Source organism: Eubalaena glacialis, chromosome 3, assembly GCF_028564815.1.
Source record: "Eubalaena glacialis isolate mEubGla1 chromosome 3, mEubGla1.1.hap2.+ XY, whole genome shotgun sequence".
NCBI classification, from domain to species: Eukaryota; Metazoa; Chordata; class Mammalia; order Artiodactyla; family Balaenidae; genus Eubalaena; species Eubalaena glacialis.
In genome coordinates this window covers 23894321-23917689 of record NC_083718.1, presented here as the reverse complement: position 1 = coordinate 23917689, position 23369 = coordinate 23894321, and the positions used below count along the sequence as shown (strand labels likewise).

Below are 23369 nucleotides of genomic sequence, written 5' to 3'. Positions count from 1 at the left end.
TGGAAACAGCTGTGGATGGTACATGGACAAATGGGCATGGCTGTGTTCCAGAAAAACTTTATTTATGGACACTGAAATTTGACGTCATGTAATTTCCACATGTCACAAAGTATTATTCTTCTTTTGATTTTTTCCAACCATTTAAAGATGTAAAAACTATTCTTAGCATGGGAGCTGTACAAAAGCAGGTGGCAGACTACATATAAAACAGATAATCAACAAGGACCTACTGTAGAGCACAGGGAACTCTACTCAGTATTCTGCAATAACCTATATGGAAAAACAATCTGAAAAAAAATGGATATATGTCTATGTATAACTGAATCACTTTGCTGTACACCTGAAACTAACACAACCTTGTAAATCAGCTATACTCCGATATAAAATAAAAATTAAATTAAAAAAAAACAGGTGGCAGGATGGATTTGCTGACTCTGATACGCAGCATTGAATGATACAGTATATCCTAACTCAGTTAGGATAAAAATGACAGACCCGGAGAGAAGGTACAAGTCTCACGGGCAGGCGTGCATCAAGCTGAAAGAGCAGCCCCAGCTGGGGAAGTTCAAGTTGGTCCACGGAGCCTCTCAAGTGTTACCCTTCCCAGAGTGTCCTCCCAAGCACTGCAGTAACCTCCACACAGATTTTAGGAATGTCAGACGCTGAGCCTAGGAACCCACTAAAGGAGGTATCGACAGGGCTCAGCCTCTGTCCTCAAAAGAGACACTTCGTCAAGTGCTACCAAGGGAGCCTCAGTCTGGTTTCTCTTGGGTACAGCTGTCTCCGCTCTTTAATCCCGTCTTCCTCAGCGCTCCCATGACTTTTTATCGGCACTTCTTACCGCATTTATCTCTATTAATCATTAACGTTTCTCTGTCCACATTTCTCAACTGCTGGACTAGGAGCTCTTTGAGGGAAGGCTCTCCCTTTTCTTCCAAGCACCCAGCACAGGGCCTGCACACAGTAGGTGCTCCCACACCCACAAAATGAAAAAAGGATGAGTAGGGACATCCCGGGTTCCACCCACCCTCCTGGCCCTGCTCAAGCCTCGCTCTCAGATCAGCCCACCCCACGATCACGTCCACCCATCCCGATTCCAGCCCCGTGCAGAGGACGGGCATAGGCTTTGGAGTTAGACAGATCTGGGTTTAAACCCTCTGCTTATTATCTCGGTCACCTTGGGTCAGTTGCTTTGCCTCTCTGAGCTTCAGTTTCTGCATGACCGCAGGGACTGCATGTGACTACAAGGGGGCTGGCACACAGTAGGTGCCTGGCCACGGCTGGCCCCGTGCCAGGTTCTCTGTGCAGCAGCATTTATGTCACCACGGCCTTGCTTTTCACTCACGATCTCCACCCAGGCCGACAAGCTCTCTCCCAGGGCTTCAGGTGGGGCACCAAGGAGGCAAAAACAGCTGCTTTCTGTGACCCTTGGGTCCGGCTGGCACCCACTCGCCGGCCTGGGTACTGCTGGGCCTTGGGAAGGGGAAGGCGGAAACAGGGGAGGGAAGGAGCAGAAGGGACGGGTGGGCAGAGCGGAAGAGCCCAGTGGGAGAAGAGTAGGCGAAAAACACCCACCGAGAGGAACCACTTCCCAAGCCCCTCCCCATCCCAGCCCCAGCCTGAGGCCCAGCCCCAGAAGGGGCCTCCCCGCCCTCCCCTCTGCTCCCTCGCCTGGAAAGAGGTGCCTTACGTTGATCTCCTCGTCTGACGTTTCCACCTTGAACGGGCGGATGCTCTCGTCCTCCCCAGCTGTGGGCCTCACCCCGGGCCCCCACCACCCATCTTCAAGTGGCAAAGTTTCCTCCTTGTCCTTGGAGATGAACCAGTAGATGACAAAGCCCAGCACTGAGGCGAGGAGTATTTCCAGCCACATGACTCCTGCAAGGGGGAAAGAATCCACCTTGACCTCTGGCCGGAAATGCCAGATCCCCTACTTCTTTCCCACCCAACCCTCGACTTTAGGTACTTTTGACCTGAAAAAAATAATATAAGCATAGTATGGAAAAATTGGAAAACAACAGAAAAAGACACAAAAATCACCCATAATCCTACTGAGCTATGAAATTCATGAATCAAATTTGGAAAAGATGAAGCTGCGTTGGCTTCCGCACAGCCCTGGGTGGTGGGGCTGCATTTCTGAGGCCTCATGGTTCTCTGAGGGGCCTCTGGCTCCAGACGCTTCGGAGAAGCTTCTCTCCACCCTTGTGACACCCTCCGCAACGGGAGGCGCAGGGACTTCTCTAAGTGGTGGGCTCAGGAGAGGAGATGGAGCCATGCTTGCCCCTTGCTGGCTCTCTCTGAGGGGGGCCTGTCCTCAGGGTACACGTAAGGGGTAAGAGGGGAGGTCTGAAGAGCTGGGAGGCTAAGTTCATTCGGGGTGGGGGAGTGTTCAGTGGCCCAAACATGGCCACATATCTCAGCTGGCTGTCAACAGCTTTATTGAGATATAATTCATATACCATGTAATTCACTTGTTTAAGGTGTACAACCCGGTGGTTTTTAGTATATTCACAGATCTGTGCAACCATGACCACAATTTTAGAACATTTTCATCACCACAAAGAGGAACCCTGTACCCTTTAGCTATCACCCCGCTTTGTCCCTCACACCACCCCAGGCCCCAAGCAACCACTAACCTACCTTCTGTCTCTATAGACTTGCCTATTACATTTCATATCAACTCAGCTCTTTTAACCCTCATCTGTCTGATTCCCCTGCTTTTTTCTCAGAAGGGCAAGAAAGAAGAATTTCGTTCCTGCAAACCAGTACCAGGCTGACACTGGCCCAGCATTATTATCTAGCTCCTCATCTTGCACATTCCCAGGGAAGTAACCCCCTGGAGGTTCACATTCAGAGAAATGTGCGTGAATACGGGCACCGTCCTCGGGCCTGAGCCAGCAGAGGGTCTGCTGGATGCAGGGCAGTCAGGACCCAACCGGAGGAGAAAGCATGGATCTCAGGTGAGGCCTCAGCAGACCCACTTCCCAGGTCCATCCAGACTCTCCCTTGGAAAGCTGGGGCAGGAGGAGGACGCTGCTAGCAAACCCACCCTAGGGTGCTCTCTATCTGCCACAGGACTCTGCTGGTGGCTTGCTGAGGCTCTGAGGTTTGCTCCTGCCAAGAAAAGAAAACATGCACAGGCTTCTCCCGCCTCCCACAGAGAGACGCTCTGTCCCTGCCAGGAAATCCTACCCTTTGAGAAGATGGAGAAAAGCCAGCTGCTAGTCTCTGTGGTATTGGAAGGCAGGACTAGGCTTAGGGATTGTGGGGCACTGGGGAGCATGTGGGAAAAGGCAGAAGGCAGAGAGCAGAGCTGCCCCCAGCAGCAGGAGCAGAGGGCACAGTTCACCTGGTGGGCGGGTCACAACACAATAGTCTGGAGCTGGGAAGGCAAGGACTGTGTCTATCCTGGTCCCTGCCCTGACCCCAGTGCCCAGCACAATGTCTGCCCAGAAAGGCACTTTGCCAATATTTGTGAAATCAGCATACACGGGAGAAGCAAATAAGATAAATTGTGCAGGATGCTGTCAAGCACAGAGAGGCCAAGAGCACGGTTGTCACTTCCTGCTGGGATATCAAGGCCCAACTTTCCCTTTTCTGCATAGAATTATCCCAGTGCTTTCACTTGTCCACATGAGCTCTGAGTTCTCACCCTTTGATCAGCTCCTTGGGAAGCAGCCAGGGAAGCAGAGCGGTGGAGTTCTGCACCCAGACACATGCTAGGGGCCTGCAGGAGAGGTGGGGCGGCTACAGGCGCCACCCTCACTCCCCACTGCCTTTTTTTGTTTGTTTGTTTTTTGTTTTTTAGTTATTTATTTTTGGTTGCATTGGATCTTCGTTGCTGCGCGCGAGCTTTATCTAGTTGCGGCGAGCGGGGGCTACACTTTGTTGTGGTGCGCGGGCTTCTCATTGAAGTGGCTTCTCTTGCTGCGGAGCATGGGCTCTAGGCACGCAGGCTTCAGTAGTTGTGGCATGTGGGCTCAGTAGTTGTGGCGCACAGGCTTAGTTGCTCTGCGGCATGTGGGATCTTCCCGGACCAGGGATCAAACCCGTGTTCCCTGCATTGGCAGGCGGATTCTTAACCACTGAGCCACCAGGGAAGCTCCCCCACTGCCTTTTAACAATTGCTGGGTCCTACCAACTTAGCAGATCTGATGTGTGTGCAGCGTAGTTATGTCCCCGGACTTCGACAGCAAACAGAACCACAAGAGAGAACGTTGAAATGATCAGTGTTCAAGCACTGCATCTAAACTCAGGAAACCAGAACAAGGGGCACCATGAAGGGCCACGGCCCAGGGCAAAATAACAGATTCAAGGAGAAAGTTTAAAGCCCTTTCTCTTGCATCCTAATTAAGATAATAAGAATATTAGTCCTTGGTTCAAGGAGGGCGCTTTAGAGCCACTGATCTCAGATTACAAAGCAAGCTTTACTGCAGTGTGTTAATTTGCCACCTATTAACCGCCCTTTATTTAATAGCGGGTCCTAAATGCACGCGAAGTAAGGCGCTCTAGGCTAGCCAGGTGTAACAGGCATTGACTGTCTGCAGGTGGGTTTTCCAGGGATGTGATAAACCATGGCCCATGCAAATCCACCCACTAAGGAGTCAAAATTCATTGAACTTGACTTTCCTTTTCACTTAAGGTAAGAATCAGAGCAGGCAAGGGACTTGCCCCAAATCGCATCGCACTTGTGAGGATTAGAATTTGTAATCAAAGCATTCATTCCCCGTCTGTCATTGGGCATGTTGCTCCTGCCAACCCCGCCCCCATCCCATCTTGTCTCCTTTCAGCATGTTTTCAGCCTCAAGCCTTCATACCTGCTCTTTGGGACCCTCAGAGCACAGGCGAGCCACGACTGCACGCGGGCCGCGGCCGTCTACCCGAGCGGGTCTCTCAGGCCTGCACATTTTTTTTTCCGAAAAATTAAATAATAATAAACAAAACCTTCCCCTTCCTGGTGCACAGGAGCTGCGGGTCCGTGAGGATGGAGGTCAGCGAGCTCCGAGAAGAGGCGGGGCCTCAGAGTCCGACCAATCAGAGTTCAGGGGCCCCCCCCTGCGTCCTTAGGTTTAACTCCGCCTCCACGCCCCTTGGTAGGGAGGGAGAGCCGAGACGCCCACCCCCGGGGCGTGGAGAGTCTGGACGTGCCGGGCGCCGGCGGGACGGCTACCAGGGTGCCGCGGCTGCCCTCAGGCCTCCGGCCCTCCCTGGCCAGGACTGCTGGTTTACTTCGAGTATGAGGAAAGTGGAAGTTTGAGGCTCAGGAGAGAAGGCGCCGCTCTGCCTGCCCAGCTCCCTGCACAGTGCAGCCGAGGGCGTGGAGCTAGCTGGTGACTCTCCTCCCCAGGGCGGGCTCCTTGGGGTTGGGCTCCCCATCTCCCCCAATGCGGAGAAGCACTGTTCACCGGGAAACCCAAGGCCAACTGGACTCTGGCTGCCGCAGCCTGGGTTGGGAAGGCGGTAGCACTAGGCAGATGACACAGCCCTTACCTGCCTCCCCTCCCCCAAGGCCTCTCTAGGCCAGTTGGCACCTGAGATGAAGAGTAGGGCTCCATCAGCTCAACCTCCCTGGGTCGGCCAGTTGCTAGGTTGGAACCACTGAACCTCCAAGCTAAACAGGAACTCAGCAACGTGAATTCACCCCCTTCACTTCATAGCTGGGGAAACTGAGGCCGGGGGTGGCCGTGACTCACCCCAGGTCATGTGGCCAGGGAGCAACACATCTGGAACAAAGGGAGAAAAGGACCACTGCCCTCCCTGCCCTCTATGGTAACTGCTCTAGGGCAGGGCTTCTCAACCTCAGCACAACTGACATTTTGGACCAGATAATTCTTTGTTATGAGGCCTGTCCTGTGCATTGTAGGGTGTTTAACAGCATCCCTGGCCTCTACCCAGTAATACCAGCTCCACCTCCTCCCCTACCCCACCCTCCCGCCACCCCCTGTTTGACAACCAAACATATCTCCAGATATGGCCGAATGTTCCCTGGGAGGGAAATTGCCCTCAGTGCAGAACCCATGCTGCAGATCAGCAGTTCCAACTTCAGGATGTGTTAGAATCACCTGAGAAGCTGTTAAACGATTCAAGGGATCTGGGGTATGGCCAGAGAATCTGCATTTCTAACTAGTTCCCAGGTAATGCTGCTGCTGGTGGTCCGGGGACCACACTTTGAGAACCCTTGCTCTAGACTGGATTATAAACTCTAAGAAGGCTGGCTATCTGTCTTGCTCCCCAAGGTATCCCAGTGAGCACCGAGCCCAGTTCTGGCAGATGCAGGAAACTCACCAACAGTTGTTTAATAAACACTTGGGCCTGACTGAGGTGGGAGGGACTGTGGCCCTTCTATAGGATCAAGAAGCAAAGAGAAAATGCCATCTCCAAGGTAACAGGTGAGCAGACAATCCCAGAGCCTCTCTCCGTGCACAGACTGGTAAGTTGGTCCCGTGCAGAAAGCTGGATCCCCAAGCTGCCCTCCTGGTTGTAACCCTCAGGGGGAAGGGTGGACCCATGACTCCACATCCATGGTGTCCAAGATCCCAGTAGAAATTTGAAGAAAATGCTACAGTTCCAGGGGGTCTTGCCCCCCAGCCAGGCCTGTGAAAGTCTCAGCAGCCCAACTCTCACATTTTACCAACCCTCTTTTCCTAGGGAGGAGAAATTCCATAATCTGTCCTTCTCACAGCCTGCAAGCTACAGGCTAAACTCCTAGCCAGCCCCAGGAGGCACCCCGACTCTGGAGCCTGAAGCCATACAAGGCAGTTTCTCTGTCCCCCACAAACAGACCTCCAAATCCTGGGACAACCCTCCATTTCCCCCATCAGAACCCTGCTCTTCCTTCCTCAGGAGCCCGCAAAATCTCGTCAGTGAGCCGCCCTTGACCCCATGGCAGTGTGTATTTATGCTCGCCCCTGAACTCTCACCCCAGTGGGCTCAAGGTCTGAGGGTAACAGGCATCTTAGGGAGGGCTTCGTCGGACACTGCTGTGAGCACTCTGTATCATTTGACCCATTAATCCTCACAACAGTCCCACTTTACAGATGAGAAAACCAAGGTTGTGTAACTTGTCTGAGATCACAGCCAGTAAAGGGGGTGGGGTTGGAGGGGAAATGTGTCAGGATTCTAATGCAGACAGCCAGACCCACAACCCACCCTTCCCCAGACCACCTCTATTCCTTATGCTTTGTTACTTGGGGAGGATTTTTCTGTACGATGAAACTGTGTGCTTCTCAAAGGCAGGGATTCTGTCCTTTTCAGCCCCAAATCCCCACCATGCCTTGTTTGTAACAGGAGGCCGATAAACTACAAAACTGAATACTGTAATAGCCAAGCCCGTCGTGACAAAGAGAGCGGGCGGAGGCTCAGGGAGACCACATGGCTCTGCTCAAGGTCACCGGGGGTTATGAGCTAGCTCAGGCCTGCTTGGGGCAGTGGGACTGCTGAGAGCTTGGAAGGAAGCTGGGAGACGCTGCCGTGCCATCCGAGTCACCTTCCTTGCAGGTGTCTTTCCTATCTTCCCCTGACCCCTCTGTCCCCTCCAGCTAGAATGCGATCTTCTGTTTCTTCTGTCTTCCCCTTGGCTCCAAGCACGGGGCTCTGCCCACAGAGGCGCTAAGTGTCAGTGCAGGCACACACTTGAAGCTGCAGAGCTGGGGTTTCAGGCCTACCTCTGGCTGGTGGGCCTTAGTCCTACCACTGGACGCAGGTAAGACGTTGACCTTTAAGATGGAAGGGTCTGTGGAGGGTCCCCTCAAAATTGGAATTGAGGTAACAATGCTAGAGAGAAACTAGGATGAATCAAAATGTAACAGGAGACTTTCATACAATCACTCTGGAAGACTGTTTGGCAGAACCTCCTAAAACTGGGCAGATACAAACGCTGTGACTCAGCAATTCATTACTAGGTATGGATCCAACCAAGATGTGTCCACGTGTTTACCAAAAGTCACAAACGAGAATGTCCGTAACAGCACGATCCGATCCGATCTGTAGAAGCCGAAAACTAGAAACAATCCAGATGTCCTTCCACCACAGATGATGGTCTCTTGACACAAGGGAACACCATACAATGAGAACAGACAATCTCTAACTACACACAGTGACAGGGATCAATCCCACAAACAGTGCTGGGCCAAAGATGCCAGACACAAAAGAGCACACACCGCATGACTCCACTTACATAAAGGACAAAGACAAGCAAAACGAATCTGTAGTAAGAGACTTGAGGATAGCGCTTTCCTTTGGTATGGGGGCTGGAGCCCGAACGCTATTTTTTAAACTCCCCAGTGAATACAGTGCGCAGACAGGGGACAGGTCCTTATGTAGCCCAGAAAAGAGAGGCCTCAAGAGCAAGACTTGGGCATGTGCCTTAACAATGCAGGGGTGCGCTGAGCAGTCACGAGTGTGGGGTGGCCACGGTCGCAGGCCTCCCTATAAGCCTGTATGCTGCCCCTCAACTGTGGCACCCCACCCGGGCTCTGGTTCTCTACTCAGTGAGAACTACTGACTCAGAAGTCAGCCGCAGGTAAGCCTGATTGCTGGAGGAGGGTGGGACATTAGAGGGCAGACCTAGTCACTGGGTCCCCGGGAACAAGGTGTCACCCCGTCCTGCCATGCATCAAGGAAATGCAAACACCCTGAGAGTTTGGGGAAGCCTGGTGGCCCACTTGGGTGTTCCCATTTGAAGAGCCAGCCTGGCTTTCCTGGAGAACCCCCATTCCATGAGACATCGCCCCACCAACAGCAACTCTGACTACCTTTGACTTTAAGAACCGGGAATGTTTTGGAGTTTACAGTAAAGGATCTTCTAGCTTGCTTCCCTGTTTGAGTAGTTCAAAGCCCAGCTCTGGGCTTCCCTGGTGGCGCAGTGGTTGAGAATCTGCCTGCCAATGCAGGGGACACGGGTTTGAGCCCTGGTCTGGGAAGATCCCACATGCCGCGGAGCAACTAGGCCCGTGAGCCACAACTACTGAGCCTGCGCGTCTGGAGCCTGTGCTCCGCAACAAGAGAGGCCGCGATAGTGAGAGGCCCGCGCATCGCGATGAAGAGTGGCCCCCGCTTGCCGCAACTAGAGAAAGCCCTCGCACAGAAACGAAGACCCAACACAGCCAAAAATAAATAATAAATAAATAATAAATAAATTAAAAAAAAAAGAAACACATCTCTACATAGCCATGGATCAAAGAAAAAGTTATGAGAAAATATTTAAAAAAAAAAAAAAAAAAAAAAGCCCAGCTCTGCCATTTACCAGCTGAGGGGCTTTGGACAAGTTACCAAACTGCTCTGACCATCTGTGGCCTCCTCTGTAAAATGGGGATAACACCGACCTCACAGGCTCAAAACAGGCACTCTACCAATGTGTGTTCCTTCCCCTTCTCCCAAAGCCCTTATTACTGTGTGGACTCTTCATGCAGGAAGAGACCCCAGAGGACCCCTATCCCTATTAGATGACTTAGGGATAAGCAGGCTGGGAGCAGGAAAGTGCATGGTGTGGGCATCTGCTGGCCTCCCCATGTGCCCTCACCAAGGACGGACTTGAAGGATAAGGAAAGCACAAGGCCACATACATCTTGGCTACCAGTGTTTTGCAGTACGTGTACCTGGGTAGTCCCCACTCTTCTGAGAAGTTACATTCTCAGCGTTAGAGAGCAGAATTCTGTTTACTAAGCCTTCCCGTTTCCAAGGAAAGCTATATTTATCTCTTCTGTGTGGTCCGCTTCTGCTGGTGTAGAAAATATTCTATCTACGTCAAAACATCAATATTTAGGAGACACCATGAAAAATTCAGAAGTAATACAATGCAAAACGAGAGTGCCTGCTTTATTATGCTAGCACCTGAAACTGGAGGTTAATTCATCTACTCCAAAAGTTCAGAAAATAGATTTTATCCGATTAAGTTGTTTTGTTTTGTTTTGTTTGTAATGCACTTTTCCAGAGTACTGGCAAAATACTTTGCTGAGAGAATTGGAGAGCGGGGAGTAGCCTTTCAGAATGAAAGCATTTTTTTCTTGGAGCCACAGCGCAGCTAAACACTACAAGGCAGCCAAAAATAATAAATAAATAAATAAATAAATAAAAATACCGATGGAATTAAAAAGAAAAACATACGATTCACTTTTATTTTTTTTCTTTAATTTATTTATCTTATTTTATTTATTTTTGGCTGTGTTGGGTCTTTGTTGCTGTGCACGGGCTTTCTCTAGTTGCGGCGAGCAGGGGCTACTCTTCGTTGCGGTGCGCGGGCTTCTCACTGCGGTGGCTACTCTTGTTGCAGAGCACGGGCTCTAGGCGCACGGGCTCAATAGCTGTGGCACGTGGGCTCTAGAGCAGAGGCTCAGTAGTTGTGGCGCACGGGCTTAGCTGCTCTGCGGCATGTGGGATCTTCCTGGACCAGGGCTCGAACCTGCGTCCCCTGCATTGGCAGGCAGATTCTTAACCACTGCGCCACCAGGGAAACCCACGATTCACTTTTAGATTGATACTGAAAGTTCAAGTGAAAACTCTTTTCTTGTAATTTGAATATGTAAAGTATCAAGAAGTCATTTTGTTCTTTTAAAGTAAATAAGAGATTTGTATTGGTGCTGGAAAAGTAAGTATAAACTTGCTTTTGGATCAAAGGGCAGTTTAGTAGACGCTACCCATGACTATGAGCTGGGGTCTTTGCAGGCACAAGGAACAAGACACAGTCCTGTACCTGCTGAAGTTCATGCTCTAGTAGGACAGACAAACAGATGAACAAATAACACCTTTCTAATGATAGATACAATATATCTGCACAGATGGAAGAGAAGTGTGCAAAGTTAGAGTGGTAAGTCTGCCACAAAGGTTTCACAGAGGAGGGTGTCACTGAGTAGGGTTTTTAAGGATGAATAGGAGTTTACCAGGCAGAAAATAATGGTGGAATGGGGATAAATCTAGGGAGAAAAGAGAGCATGTGCAAAGGCATGGAAGTAAGAAAGTGCATGGTGTAAGCAAAGAACCACAAGAATCTACATCCATGTTCAGTGTAGAGTTGACGATTACAAACTTTGGAGTGCAGTCATTTAATTTCTTTCTATATTAGCTGAAAGGAGTCCCTACCTTATCTCTTTTATGAATTGTTACTTCATCATGTTGAAGCTGACCCAGGAGTTTAACTTAGAAATTGTGTTTGCAATTCAGATGACCCTTCTGTAAATTAGATGCCAAGGGGAGTGAGGAAAGGAAATATACTTGGGAGGTGAGTATTTCATGGTTGCATGAGAAAAAGGTGGCCAGGGCAGGAGATTACTCAAAACCAACATTCCACCCCAGCTGCCCTTAGTGATTGGGCTGCTCCAGCAAATATGCCCTCAGATTGATAGTGTGGCAGACTGCCAGCTATGTTTTCCTCTTCATTCTCAGCACTGGAATTTTTATTTTAGTTGGAGAAGCGCAGCTAAACACTACATTTCTTGGCCCTCTTTGCAACTCAGTATGACAGGGTGATTAGGTGCTGACAAAGAGCTGGAAGTGTATTTGAGGCAGAGCCATCTGTGACCCAGACAGTACCTTTGTTTGAATTAGGAAAAGGCATCCATTCCTCAAAATACCATCAGAAGATGAACCTAATATACTGCTTTTGCCATATGCTAGAAATCACTTGTAAATAAAATATAAATCCATGATGTTGATGATATGAATGGCATCCAGTGAACAACCTACACAAGAGTACATGGGTCCTGCATGTGTGTGGAAGACTATGTAGAGAGCCCTGACTCAGCTGAGAAGCACACCCCTTTGCCCTTCCCCTTTCTTTTCATGCCTCCTGGGACACAGACATGATGGCTGGACTCTGGTAGCCATTTTGGACCATGAAGTGATCTTGAGGATGGAAATCAGAGATGATGGAAGGATCTTGCATTCACCATGGAGCCACCAGCCCAGGCCTAGACTGCTTACTCCCAAACTTCCTTTGTATGACAGGAAAATAAACTTCTGTATTGTTTAATCCATTGTTATTTTGAGTTTTCTATTATATAAAGCCTAACATAATCCCAACTAATTGAGAAAGTCAGGGGGGAAAGAAAATATATCAAGTTCCCCCAGGGCACACACTCTTAAGAACAAATGCCCAGTCTTCAAAATTTTCAATGCTCTATTACTGTTCCGTCTCTGGAACATTTATATGATAAATGAACATTTTCCTGCTGCCCCAATCACATAAAGGTATGTTCTCAAAAGACAGCAAAGAGGAAACAAACTTTCACTGAATATGCTTTTGCATGTTGAAAAAAAAATTTTTTTTTACCAAATGCATGTACTATCTACCCCAAAACAAAATAATTATACGTTTAAAAAATATGGACAACCACAAGAGTGAGTCTTCCCCGTGATCCAGCGCCAACAGTGAGTCAGACACCTCGCAGCACCAGAACTGCGCAAACGCACTCAGCAGCTGAGGTGTGACCTCCCAGTGGCCAAGAAGCCCTGGAGACAAAGGTGAATCCAGAAACTCAGAAACCCATGGGCATCTGAGGGCCGGGGGCCTGGCGAACATATGAAACAGGGTGAAGAAAGCTGGCTGGGCTGTGGGAGAAACACTGGCTGCCGAAGAACTGGTGTCCAAACGGGGCTGTCCTTTCTGTGCACATGGCTCCCGCTGCCACCTCTGGACAGATGACAGACATGAGCATCTCTAACCCAGACCTCCTCTGAGCTCCAGACCCAGGCACTCACCTGTCAACTCGATAGTTCCTCAATGTCTCAAAACCTCCTCCAGAGCATCTGAAGTTGCACTTGTCTCCCTAAACTTTGTCTTCTTCTGGGGTTCCCTCTCCTTGTACCTGGCGGTAGCCACCTTCCATCTGCCAAGCCAAAAACCCAGGTGATGTCCTTGAAACCCCCCTCCTCCATTTCATCCACAGCCAATCTCTCGGCAAGTTCCGGCAGCTCTACCTCCCAAATTATATCCCCAATCCTTCTCCACCACCACCACCCCGCCCAGGTGCCCAGGTGCCCGTCTCTCCCTGGACTACAGCCGGTCCACTCACCCCTGCTCTGCCCCCTCCAATACACTCTGTAGCCAGAGCGATCTTTTGGCAATGCAAATCTGGCCCTGTCGCGCCCCCTGCTAAAACTCTTAAATAGCTTCCTGCTACTCTGGGGACAAAGCAACACTGGTTAAGGTGACCTTCAAGGCCTGTGTGGTCTGACCTGCCCACACCCCTCCCAGGCTTCAGCCCCGAACCCCTTGTCCTTTCAGGCCTGTGTGTTCACCTGCTCCCTCCTGCTGCAGGGCTTCGCGGAAATGCTGGTTCCCCTCCGTCTGCAATGCTCTTCTCGTCCCTTCTCAACTCCTTAACTTGTGTTCATCCTTCTGATTTCAGATCGTGTCCCTCCTCCAAGCCTATTTCAGCACCACGCACCTCTCCTTCCTACCCCTTGTCACTGTCACGTTTGTCTATGAGGCTGTGTGACTGGTAGGGGTCTCCCCCACTGGAAGGAAGCTCTTTGAGGGTAGAGACTAGGGCTGCTTTGGCTCCCCTGTGTCCCCAGTGCCTGGCACTTATTGGATGCTCGGTAAATATTTGTTGAATGGCCTTTTCCCCAGGCTGGCAGCTCGGAGGCCGCACAATGCTTGGAGTTACTGTAAAAGACGTGAACCAGCGGGAGTTCGTCAGAGCTCTGGCAGTCTTCCTCAGAAAGTCCAGGAAGTTGAAAGTCCCTGAATGGGTGGACACTGTCAAGCCGGCCAAGTACAAAGAGCTCACTCCCTACGATAAGAACTGGTTCTACACACGAGCTGCTTCCACAGCACGGCACCTGTACCTCCAGGGCAGCGCGGTGGTGGGGGCGCTCCATGACCAAGATCTATGGTGGGCGTCAGGGAAACGGTGTCATGCCCAGCCACTTCGGCAGAGGCTCCAAGAGCATGGCCCGTCGGGTTCTCCAAGCCCTGGAGGGACTGAAAAAGGTGGGAAAGGACCAAGATGGGGGCTACAAACGGACACCTCAGGGACAGAGAGATCTGGACAGAATCGCTGGACAGGTGGCAGCTGCCAACAAGAAGCATTAGAACAAAATAAAGTGCTGTTGGGCTTCCCTGGTGGCGCAGTGGTTGAGAATCTGCCTGCCAATGCAGGGGACACGGGTTCGAGCCCTGGTCTGGGAAGATCCCACATGCCGTGGAGCAACTAGGCCCGTGAGCCACAACTACTGAGCCTGTGCGTCTGGAGCCTGTGCTCCGCAACAAGAGAGGCCGCGATAGTGAGAGGCCCGCGCACCGCGACGAAGAGTGGCCCCCGCTCACCGCAACTAGAGAAAGCCCTCGCACAGAAACGAAGACCCAACACAGCCAAAAATAAATAAATAAATTTATATAAATAAATAAAGTGCTGTTGACAACTTGTGATAAAAAAAAATTTGTTGAATGAATGAATTTAAAAGTTCTTTGAATGACAGCGTTGAACATTATCAGACCTTTTGAACAGAAAGATGGCTGAATTCTCCTTGAGGAATTATAGACGACCTACTTCTGAGCCTAGTTTGTAGAGATGGGCCGGTATCCCAGGCGCACTATACATGTCAGGGTTGGGGACCTAGAAAGATGACGATCAGCCTCAGGATCCTGCTGAACACAGTGGGGTGAAGGGCGGGTCGGCCAGCCTGCCCTCGGAGAGTCTCCTCCCTCGGACCCAGGCAGGTGGTGAGGACCTCACAATCTGAAAATGCTCCCCAAATCATAGAAAGCTACTAGCTAACTCCAACTCTTACCATGTACCTGGGCTTGGGCTGGATGCCCAAATGTCCTTCAAGAGAAGAGGCCGAGAGGGTGGACACAGACCTGAGCCCGAGGAGAAGGCCCAGCTGTGGCCTGCACGGGGGATTCCTCCCTCCACCCTGTTGTCTGACGTCTTCCTGACAGGGGTTCAGACTCAGGAGTGTGATAACCTCATGTTCCTTCTGGGGAAGTAGTTGGCCAGCGGTCCACAACCGCGGGGCAGAGGGGTACACTGTGTGCCCCCAGACTACAGGCCAGAGAAAGGTGGGGCTGGGGGTCTGTGTGCTTCCTCAGTCTCGGCCCCTCGCCGCCCTACCCAGCCTTGCTGCTCCTCCCTGGGGAGAGGCATATCCAGCAGAAAGGGGAAAACAGATGGCTTCCCTTCCGCTCCAGGTGGGCATGCCAAGGAAGGCCACCCAGACCAGGAACGTCCCTCCAGCAACGTGCACCGAAGGCTGGCCAAAGCCTGGGGCTCCCAGGGGCTCCCCAACAGCGATGCCCGAAACTCCCAGGCAAGCTCACTGTAGCGGAGACCGCTCTGGCCCAGGATAGATGGGGGAAAACCCTGGGTGAAGGGCCTCCCCAACTCTGCACAGCCCAGCACACGACCAGCCTCTCCACACACAGGCCTTTCCCGGAACCCCAGTGGCCAGCGGTGCTGGGGTGGACGAGGCCCATGGGCAAGGTCAGCTGGGCTGGACAGATTAGAATGTTCTGCACTTGGGACAAGGGCCATGTTTATCTCCCTGAAAGATCTGGAGCCAAGCCCCGGGAGAGCAGCCTGGCAGGAAAAGAAACACGTCGTTTGTAGGCAAAAACAAAGGGAGGTAAAAAAGTAAAAACAGTGTGGGGGGCAGCCTTCTTATGGGGAACCCTGTTCTGGGGCCTGAGTGAAGGCACATCACTGTGTGCCCTGGAGGGTCCTCCCCGCCCCCTGCCCGCATTCCCATGCCCCCAACGAGATATATATATATATATATATATATATATATATATATATATATATGCACACACACACATACACACACCTGTATAGACAGACAGAAAGAATACAATTACTGACTGCTGATCTGATCTGATGAAAATCTTCATGGACTCAGGAGCCAGCTCGGCTGGTGGTCAGGCACTCAGGGTCTGCTTTGAATCCTGGCCCTATCCCTTACCAGCCATAGCCTAGGTAAACTTAGGCCAGTGCTTTCATTTCTCCAAGCCTCAGTCTCCACACCTGCAAAATGGGTGGAATAAAGTACATCCCTTACTGAATGAACGCAGGGAAAGTGGCCGCACAGGGAACAGCTGTCACAGGCATTCGCGTTTTGTTTTTAAATCCTGAGGACACTAAAGGTCGGGGAGAGAGGCCCACCCTGAAGCTGAGGGAACCTTCCCTGAGGAAGTGTTACCTGAACCAAGAAGGGAAGTTAGGAGCGATCCTTGAAAGAGGGAAGGGCAGAGGGTTCCAGGGCGGATAGGATGCCTGAAGGCCAGTGTGGCTGGAATGCAGAAAGTGAGGGAAGCGTGGCCTAGGATAAGGAGGGGGCTCTGGGCTCTGGGGCCTGAGTGAAGGCAGCCTCAGCACCTGCCTGGAGGGTCTGGATGGGTGAAGGGGGGGAATCATATGGGTGGGCTGGCTGGCCCACAGCACCTTCAGAGAGGGGATGCTGACCTCCACAGATTTTAAATGCCCCTGAGCTGGGGGAGCAGGGGCCACCACAAACTCATTTACACAAGCTGCCATGCAGACTTTTAGTTAAACAACACAAGCGGGGAGCAGACTCTCTCCACCCTGCAGGGTTCACACACTCACGCTCTAGGAGTTTCATTTGAATCCTTTCCATCTCGCATTCTGTCAAGTTGTCCACTGGTTCTAAATTACCAGAGAAAAAACCCAAGCGGAACACAGTTCACTGCCTATGAGGAAAAAACATTACCTTCCTGGAATTTCAATACGTGGCATTCTCTATTTGAGGAGAGAAAGACTCCTATTTCAGGAGATAATAGGCGTGGGCCGTATAATACACCTATTTGATTTCCTTTCCACCATTAACCACACTCTCTCTCCTCCCTCCCCTCCCCAAGTCTGCTTTTCCTCAGCGATGTGCTCCCAGTCTGGAAGCTTCCTCAATAGTGTGTAACAGGATAGCACTGCGAGCTGGGCCACAGCACAGTCACCTGAGCTGGCTTTATTGTCTGAAACGCACTGAAAGGGTCCCTGTGCTTCACGTACTGCAGCCCGAAGGACTAGGGTCTGAGTTCAGAGGAATATTCTGGGTTGCTGGTGTCTTGATGGGGTCAGTTTGCTTGTGGAAATGTCTAGGTTGCAAAAAGAAATAAAAAGTCAAAAAAGGCTAAAAATACTTCTGAAGTTCAACCAAAGGTCCAGGGGGGCAACTCTGAAATTAAGGTGTTCCATCTTGACAGTATCACTGTGACCCTGAGACCCACCTGTGGGAAGGAGGCACAGAACCGGCCGAGGGCAGGGGGCCGCCTTCCCCCACCCGGTGGCCAGCCTGCCGGCTCCTGCCTCCTCACAGCGACAACTTGGTTCACAGGCAGAAAACCTGGAAAGCAGGAAAATACATCCATTTTCTCCCAAAGAGTTGGTAAGAGCGTCAGATTTCCCTGAGCCCTTGGCACTCAGGGGTTAATCACGGAGCTTGGTGCTGGAATCAGTGTTTCTCTTACTTTCCAAAAGGTCCAAGTCTCTCCAGTTCTAACGAGAAGGGTAGTACAATCGGAAAGTCCCACCCAGTATCGCAAAGGTCACTCATGCCACCTGGAAAGCCACGTCCCAGGCTGAGCCGCCGGGGGACACCCTGAGGTGGTGGTCCTCGGGGAAGGGTGTAGGCCCACGCCCAGCCACTGAGAAGCACCACGCAGGTCTCTGACGCGGAGGCACCTGGCCTCCCGCTCCTGGTCATTGGCTTCCTGCAGCCCTCACGGCTCACAGTGCAGGCCACAGCCTGGCTAGAGCCCGCCTGATGGGCCCACGGCGGGGACGCTCAGAACCCTTCCAGAACATGAGGACGCGTCTGGGCAGCACCACCTCCTCTGAGGAAGCTCCAAGAAGCCCTGGACTGGGGCATGGTGGTGGGAAGACTCCATAAGCACATCATCTCCTGTGCTACGACAACCCTAAGAAGTAAGGCGGAGTTGTTTTCTGTTTTAAAGAGATTTAAAAATGAAGCTCCAGGGCTTCCCTGGTGGCGCAGTGGTTGAGAATCTGCCTGCCAATGCAGGGGACACGGGTTCGAGCCCTGGTCTGGGAAGATCCCACATGCCGCGGAGCAACTAGGCCCGTGAGCCACAGCTACTGAGCCTGCGCGTCTGGAGCCTGTGCTCCGCAACAAGAGAGGCCGCGATAATGAGAGGCCCGCGCACCGCGATGAAGAGTGGCCCCCGCTTGCCGCTACTAGAGAAAGCCCTCGCACGGAAACGAACACCCAACACAGCCAAAAATAAAAATTAAAAAAAAAAAAAAATGAAGCTCCAAGAGGCTAAACAGTTTGCCCAAGTTAACCCAGCTTGCAAGTGCCAAGAAGATATTTTAATTCAGTCTGTTTATCAATCTTCCCAAACGCTAAAGGTACTAAAAAGTCCTGCTCCTGACTTGGGACAAGACCCATGGTTCCCATTTGTGGGTTAGCTACAGATTCCTCCAGAAAGTCCTTGAAATCCCCAAATAGAAGAGCATTTTTTTTTTCCTAATGCAAGCACTTTCAGTTGAGCCTAACACGTGTGGCTTTGCAGTAGTTGGACCGTGCACTCAAATGGCTCCTCACGAGAACGGTGCCCACTGCCTGACAGCAAAGCCAAGACAGACAATGGGGTCCAGTGGACAGGAAGACTCCACTCCAGGTCCTTGAGCCTGTCTAGAGGAGTGTTCACAGGCTAGACCTTGGACAGTGAAAACAGCTGCTCTCTGGTGACAAAGGATGAACTATGACCTCCCTCAGGAAGTAAACATAGAGTCATTCCTCAGTATCCGTGGGGGATTGGTCCCAGCACCCTCCAGATACCAAAATCGGTGGATGCTCAGGTCCCTTATATAAAATGGCGGAGTACAGTCTGCCCTCCGTATGGCTGGGTTCCACATCCACGGCCTCAAAGCCTAGGGATACGGAGGGCCAACTGTAACCTTGACGGCAGAAGGGGCTGTTTCAGTTTGAACCTGGTTTGCACAATGGCGCGTTCAGTTAGGCAACCAAGGGCAGGATCGTACCGTTCTCTCCTTGACAAGACAGCGTCCAGCACTCCCTCCTCAGGGAAGGGGTGGGGGGCTGGATCCTTGGCAAAGCTTTGGTTCCCTCTTGGGGGAACTGCTGGGGCGCCATCTCCCTGCTGCAACCTCCCCACCTGACCATACAGCCCCTGGAGCCTCTGCTCCTAAACCACTGGGCTCAGGCCAAGAACCATCCACCAGCAGCCCCCAGGTGACCCATGGGGCCAGCTGGCCTGGGTAGTGACACTTCTGCCTCAACCCTGGGCCCTCGACCTCTGCCTGGGCTTTTGCCCGCTACACCCTGGCCAGGCCCTTCACTCTATTTGACGCTGCCCGCAGCAAACCCGGCGTAGGCTGCAGGACCACCCAGGCCCCATCAAAGCTGACAGCTCCCCACTAACCTCTTTCCTTTTCTGAAGATCCCTTTGGATTCTTAACCACAGAATCATTACATATTAGATCTGTAAGAAGCCTTGCAGATTATATAGCCCAACCTCATTTCATGGATGAGGTCCCCAGAGGGGAACTTACTGGCAGAGCTGGGACACCAGCCAGATATTCTTCCTATGCCAATTCTCTTTCCACAACACTGTATCACCTCTCAAAGGAATGAATCACTATGATGGGATGTAGGGTCCTATCAGAGGTGGGTTTTGAGCATGGGATCCTAGAGACCCCTCAAGTCACCACAGGCCTGCTCTGTCTGTGTCCACTCCAGCCTGAGTGGGTATGCTCTGGGCTCCTTCTTCGGCAGTAGTGAGCAGCTCACACCGAGCCCTGCCTTATTTTGTAAGCCCAGCTGGGTTCCATGTCTTTGAGTATCTCAGCTCAAGGATGGAGAACTGGAATCTGGGCAGCCCCTGCCTTCCCATGTCTGGGCTAGGCCAGGATGCTGGAAGGAAAGTCAAGGTGCAAGTCAGCAATGACTAAGCCTGGGCATGTTGGGTTATGTCGATGGGAGGGTCACCGTGTATTGATAACATGGGGGCCCCCTGTGCCCTCCAGCTGGTGCTGGATTTAGACCTCAGACATGAACGAGGACACCACAGGAGGGGGCTGGGGGAGGCACTCCACTTCCTCCAGTGATCCGATGCCCTTTCTCTAAAGGTCCCTCTGCCCAAAGAGGCCCCATTCAGTCTCTTACCACGGACATCCCACTCCCATAAGTCTGTACCAGCCCATGCACTTAAGGGATAGCCGGGAGGCAGGTGGGATCACACAGGGAGCATGTGGGTTGGAGCAGGTGGTGTTGAAGTTCACCCTGGCGGCCTTGCTGAGCAATTATTTCCCATGGAAGACTTTCCTTTCCTGGAACTGGAGGTGGGGGGAGCCTCTTGTTCTCAGGCTGAGCCAGTTCAGTTTATCCAGTAGCTCACTCACACCAAAGGACCCTGGTGGCAGCTTGGCCCACACTCAGCGAACACAGATATAAAGTGCATCCATGCCAGCCACATGCCTGCCATGGGGCCTTTGCACTTGCTTGACCTGTGCACCATCACTCCAGATAGCAGTCTGCCACCCCCTTACCCCTCAGTATTATTCAAATATCCCCTCTCAGGGGGGCCTTCTTTTACCCGCCCCCCCCCACTTCTCTTTTCAGTGCTGTATTTTGCTCCCACATCGCTTTCTAACATAGTTTATATTTTACAAATTTATTGTGCGTATCGTCCATCTTTCCCCCAGCAGAACGGTAGACTCCGTGAAGGCATGCTCCCTGCTGAGCCCCCGTGCCGGGGTAGAGCCTGCACACAATGGTCAGTCCGCTCGCACTGCCCACGCCTAGGTGTGGACATGTGAGAAGGAAAAACTGTTTTTTGCTAAATCAGACCTGCTGGGGCTAGTGAAAGGCTCCCACAACGTCCCCAAGCCCCCACTCCCTGAAGGAAGCAACCACCATACCAGAAGACAATGCTACTTCCCAGAGCGGTGCCGCTTCTTGCCAAAATTTATTTTTAATGCTGAATTCAGAGGAGTCTGCAGAGCGGCACTGAGACAGGCATAAATCCCAATGCTCTCAGCAATTTCCCGCAACAGCTCGTAAATCCGATGTACTGGGTGCTGAGGTACCGAATGCAGAGGTCCCCCCCCCCCAACCCACTCCACGGCGGAGCCGGCACCGAGCTGCAGCGCGGGGAGGGGGGCAGGGCAGAGAGAAGGCTGTCTGCGCATCCGGGCGCCAGGGGCTCACACAGGCTTTGTGGAGCCTGAAGTTTATATAGTGGAGGAGAGTGAAGGGGGTGGGGGACGAAGCTTTAAAAGAAGTCAAAACTAGGATCACAACATCGCTAGAGTCTCTGACCGCGCCTCCACCCCGAAGACGTCAGAAGGGCCGGGCAAGTGAGGGGCCGGAGGCTTAAGTTCCCCAGCTTCCTGCGGGTAGTGAGGCTAAAGGAGTCTCGGGTCTCTGCTGCGTTTACACTGATCACATCCCTGGGCTCCTGCTACATGGTGAACTCTTAACCCCGGGCCCAGGTTTCCTCTCCTGTGCGCTGAGCTGAGCAAGTTGGCCTTCTCTCGAGAGAGAAGAGCAAGGGGAGTGAGAGAAAAACTGGGGCGGCGCACAGAGATGGCGAGAGAGCACGTCTCAGCTAAGAGACTTGAGATCGGTTTTAGTACGCCGGTGACAAACAAGTGCAGCTGCACTGAGTGAGCCAGACGCACCCTGGAAGCAGTACTCTCCAGGAGAGCCAGGCAACGGGGCCCCGCTGCTCTCCCCCGCTGGCCCGAGCCCGCTCGCAGGGCTCACGCGGGCCTCTCCCGGAGTCCGGAGCGCTTGCGGGCCAGAGGGGGCGGGGGCCGAGCGGCGCGCTCGGAGCCTAGGTCTGGACGGAGCTGCGGGCTGCGGGGAAGCGGGAGGGAGTGGAGGCCTGTCTGGAAGTCTCCCTGGAGCCCTGGCCGGACGGCGCCGGCCGACAGCGTCCCCCAGCCCGCGGGATCGCGATCCACCCCTGCACCCTGGGAGCGCGGTCACGGCCGCCCGGGCCCCGGAAACTGCGCACGACGCCCCCGGGCGCTTACGGTCGTCTGCTCCTGGCTCCCGGGCTCGGCGGCAGCAGGTACGCGGTCCCTCCGGCTCTGGCTCCCCGGGTTCCCTGGCTCCCTATCCGCGCATCCCCTGCCAACCCCGCGCTGACCCCGCCCCGGCTCGGCCTCCCAGAGGGGCGGGCCGGGGCCGGGGCCGGGCCCAGGGCGGCGGGGCGACCCGGGTTCAGTCGCGCTCCGCCCCTGTTACCTGAGCGACCCGGGCGAATCTCTGCACCTCCCTAAGCTCCGCCTCTGCTTTGGAAGAGGGCTCTCAACGTGCTGTCCGCTGACCCGAGGACAGAAACGAAGCCGAAGTGTTTAGTAACTCAGGCAGTAACTTTGTCCACTGAATCAAAAAACAAACAAACCCCAAGGTTGCACGTTGTATGACTTGTTTCATGTTTCTAGCCGTTCATTGCTATTGTATTTTACACGTGTATTGGTCCAGGACAGATTGGGAAATTTAAAAACAAACAAATCTGTCTTTCAACACAGAGAGTCTGAGAAGCATTAGTCTGGGTGAAAGTAGACCCATTCAAAGAGGTCTTCATCGCACTCGTAGAGAACGGACGTGAGGGCACGGATGGGGCGAAGGGGAAGCTGGGACGAAGTGAGAGAGTAGCACTGACGTATATACACTACCAAATGTAAAATAGATAGCTAGTGGGAAGGAGCCGCATAGCACAGGGAGATCAGCTCGGTGCTTTGTGAAAACCTAGAGGGTTGGGATAGGGAGGGTGGGCGGGAGGTTCAAGAGGGAGGGGATATGGGGATACATGTATACATATAGCTGATTCACTTTGTTGTGCAGCAGAAACTAACACAACATTGTAAAGCCATTATACTCCAATAAAGATGTAAAAACAAAAACAAACAAACAAAACCCAAAGAGGTCTTCATGGTGAGGATGAGGTCTACAACGGGTAGTTCAACCCCTGGAGAGTAGCACTTAATCAATCCACTTCCGTTCAGCAGAAGCTGGGCGCTCAGGCCAGTGGATGCTTGGCTCTTGACTTCTGCAACAACCGTTAATCCCCAGACCTTCATCCTTAGAAAACCTACCCTGTCACCTCTGTCATCGCTCCTCGTCACCGCCCCACAACTCCTCCAACACCGCTTTTATGTGCTCACAGATGCAGTTTCAACACCCGGGATCCTCAAGATCACAGCTGGCAGACCAGAACCAGGGCCTGTTACAGGGATATTAAGCTTCTGACTGTCACCCTGCATACAACTTCAGGATAAATTTCACCCCCTTGGCCTCCAAACTTACTGCTCACCCTGGCCCAAGAACTCTCCATTTCAATGAAGAGAGGCTGTTCCTGGCTAACAAACACACTCAATTCAATCACATCTCCAAACTTTGTTCATGCAGCATGCCTGAAAAGG

At 52.3% G+C, this 23369-nt stretch overlaps 1 protein-coding gene and 1 pseudogene across 3 annotated transcripts in view; one reads left to right on the top strand and one right to left on the bottom strand.

Moving 5' to 3' along the window:
• EPHX1 (epoxide hydrolase 1) overlaps positions 1-22099 on the bottom strand; it is a 39553-nt gene extending 17454 nt beyond the window's left edge. The window contains exons 1-2 of one of the 3 annotated variants that reach the window (XM_061187346.1): positions 21975-22099; positions 1691-1878 (exon numbers count right to left, since the gene is read on the bottom strand). In XM_061187346.1, the coding sequence (XP_061043329.1) occupies positions 1691-1873 (183 nt within the window). In that variant the 5' untranslated portion in view covers positions 1874-1878; positions 21975-22099. Of the gene's footprint in view, positions 1-1690; positions 1879-3049; positions 3069-12693; positions 12799-21974 lie in introns of those variants that run through there. The other 2 variants (XM_061187347.1, XM_061187349.1) reach the window with 2 other exon arrangements.
• LOC133087752 (small ribosomal subunit protein eS19-like) lies at positions 13567-14032 on the top strand (annotated as a pseudogene).
• Positions 22100-23369: the final 1270 nt, after the last annotated feature.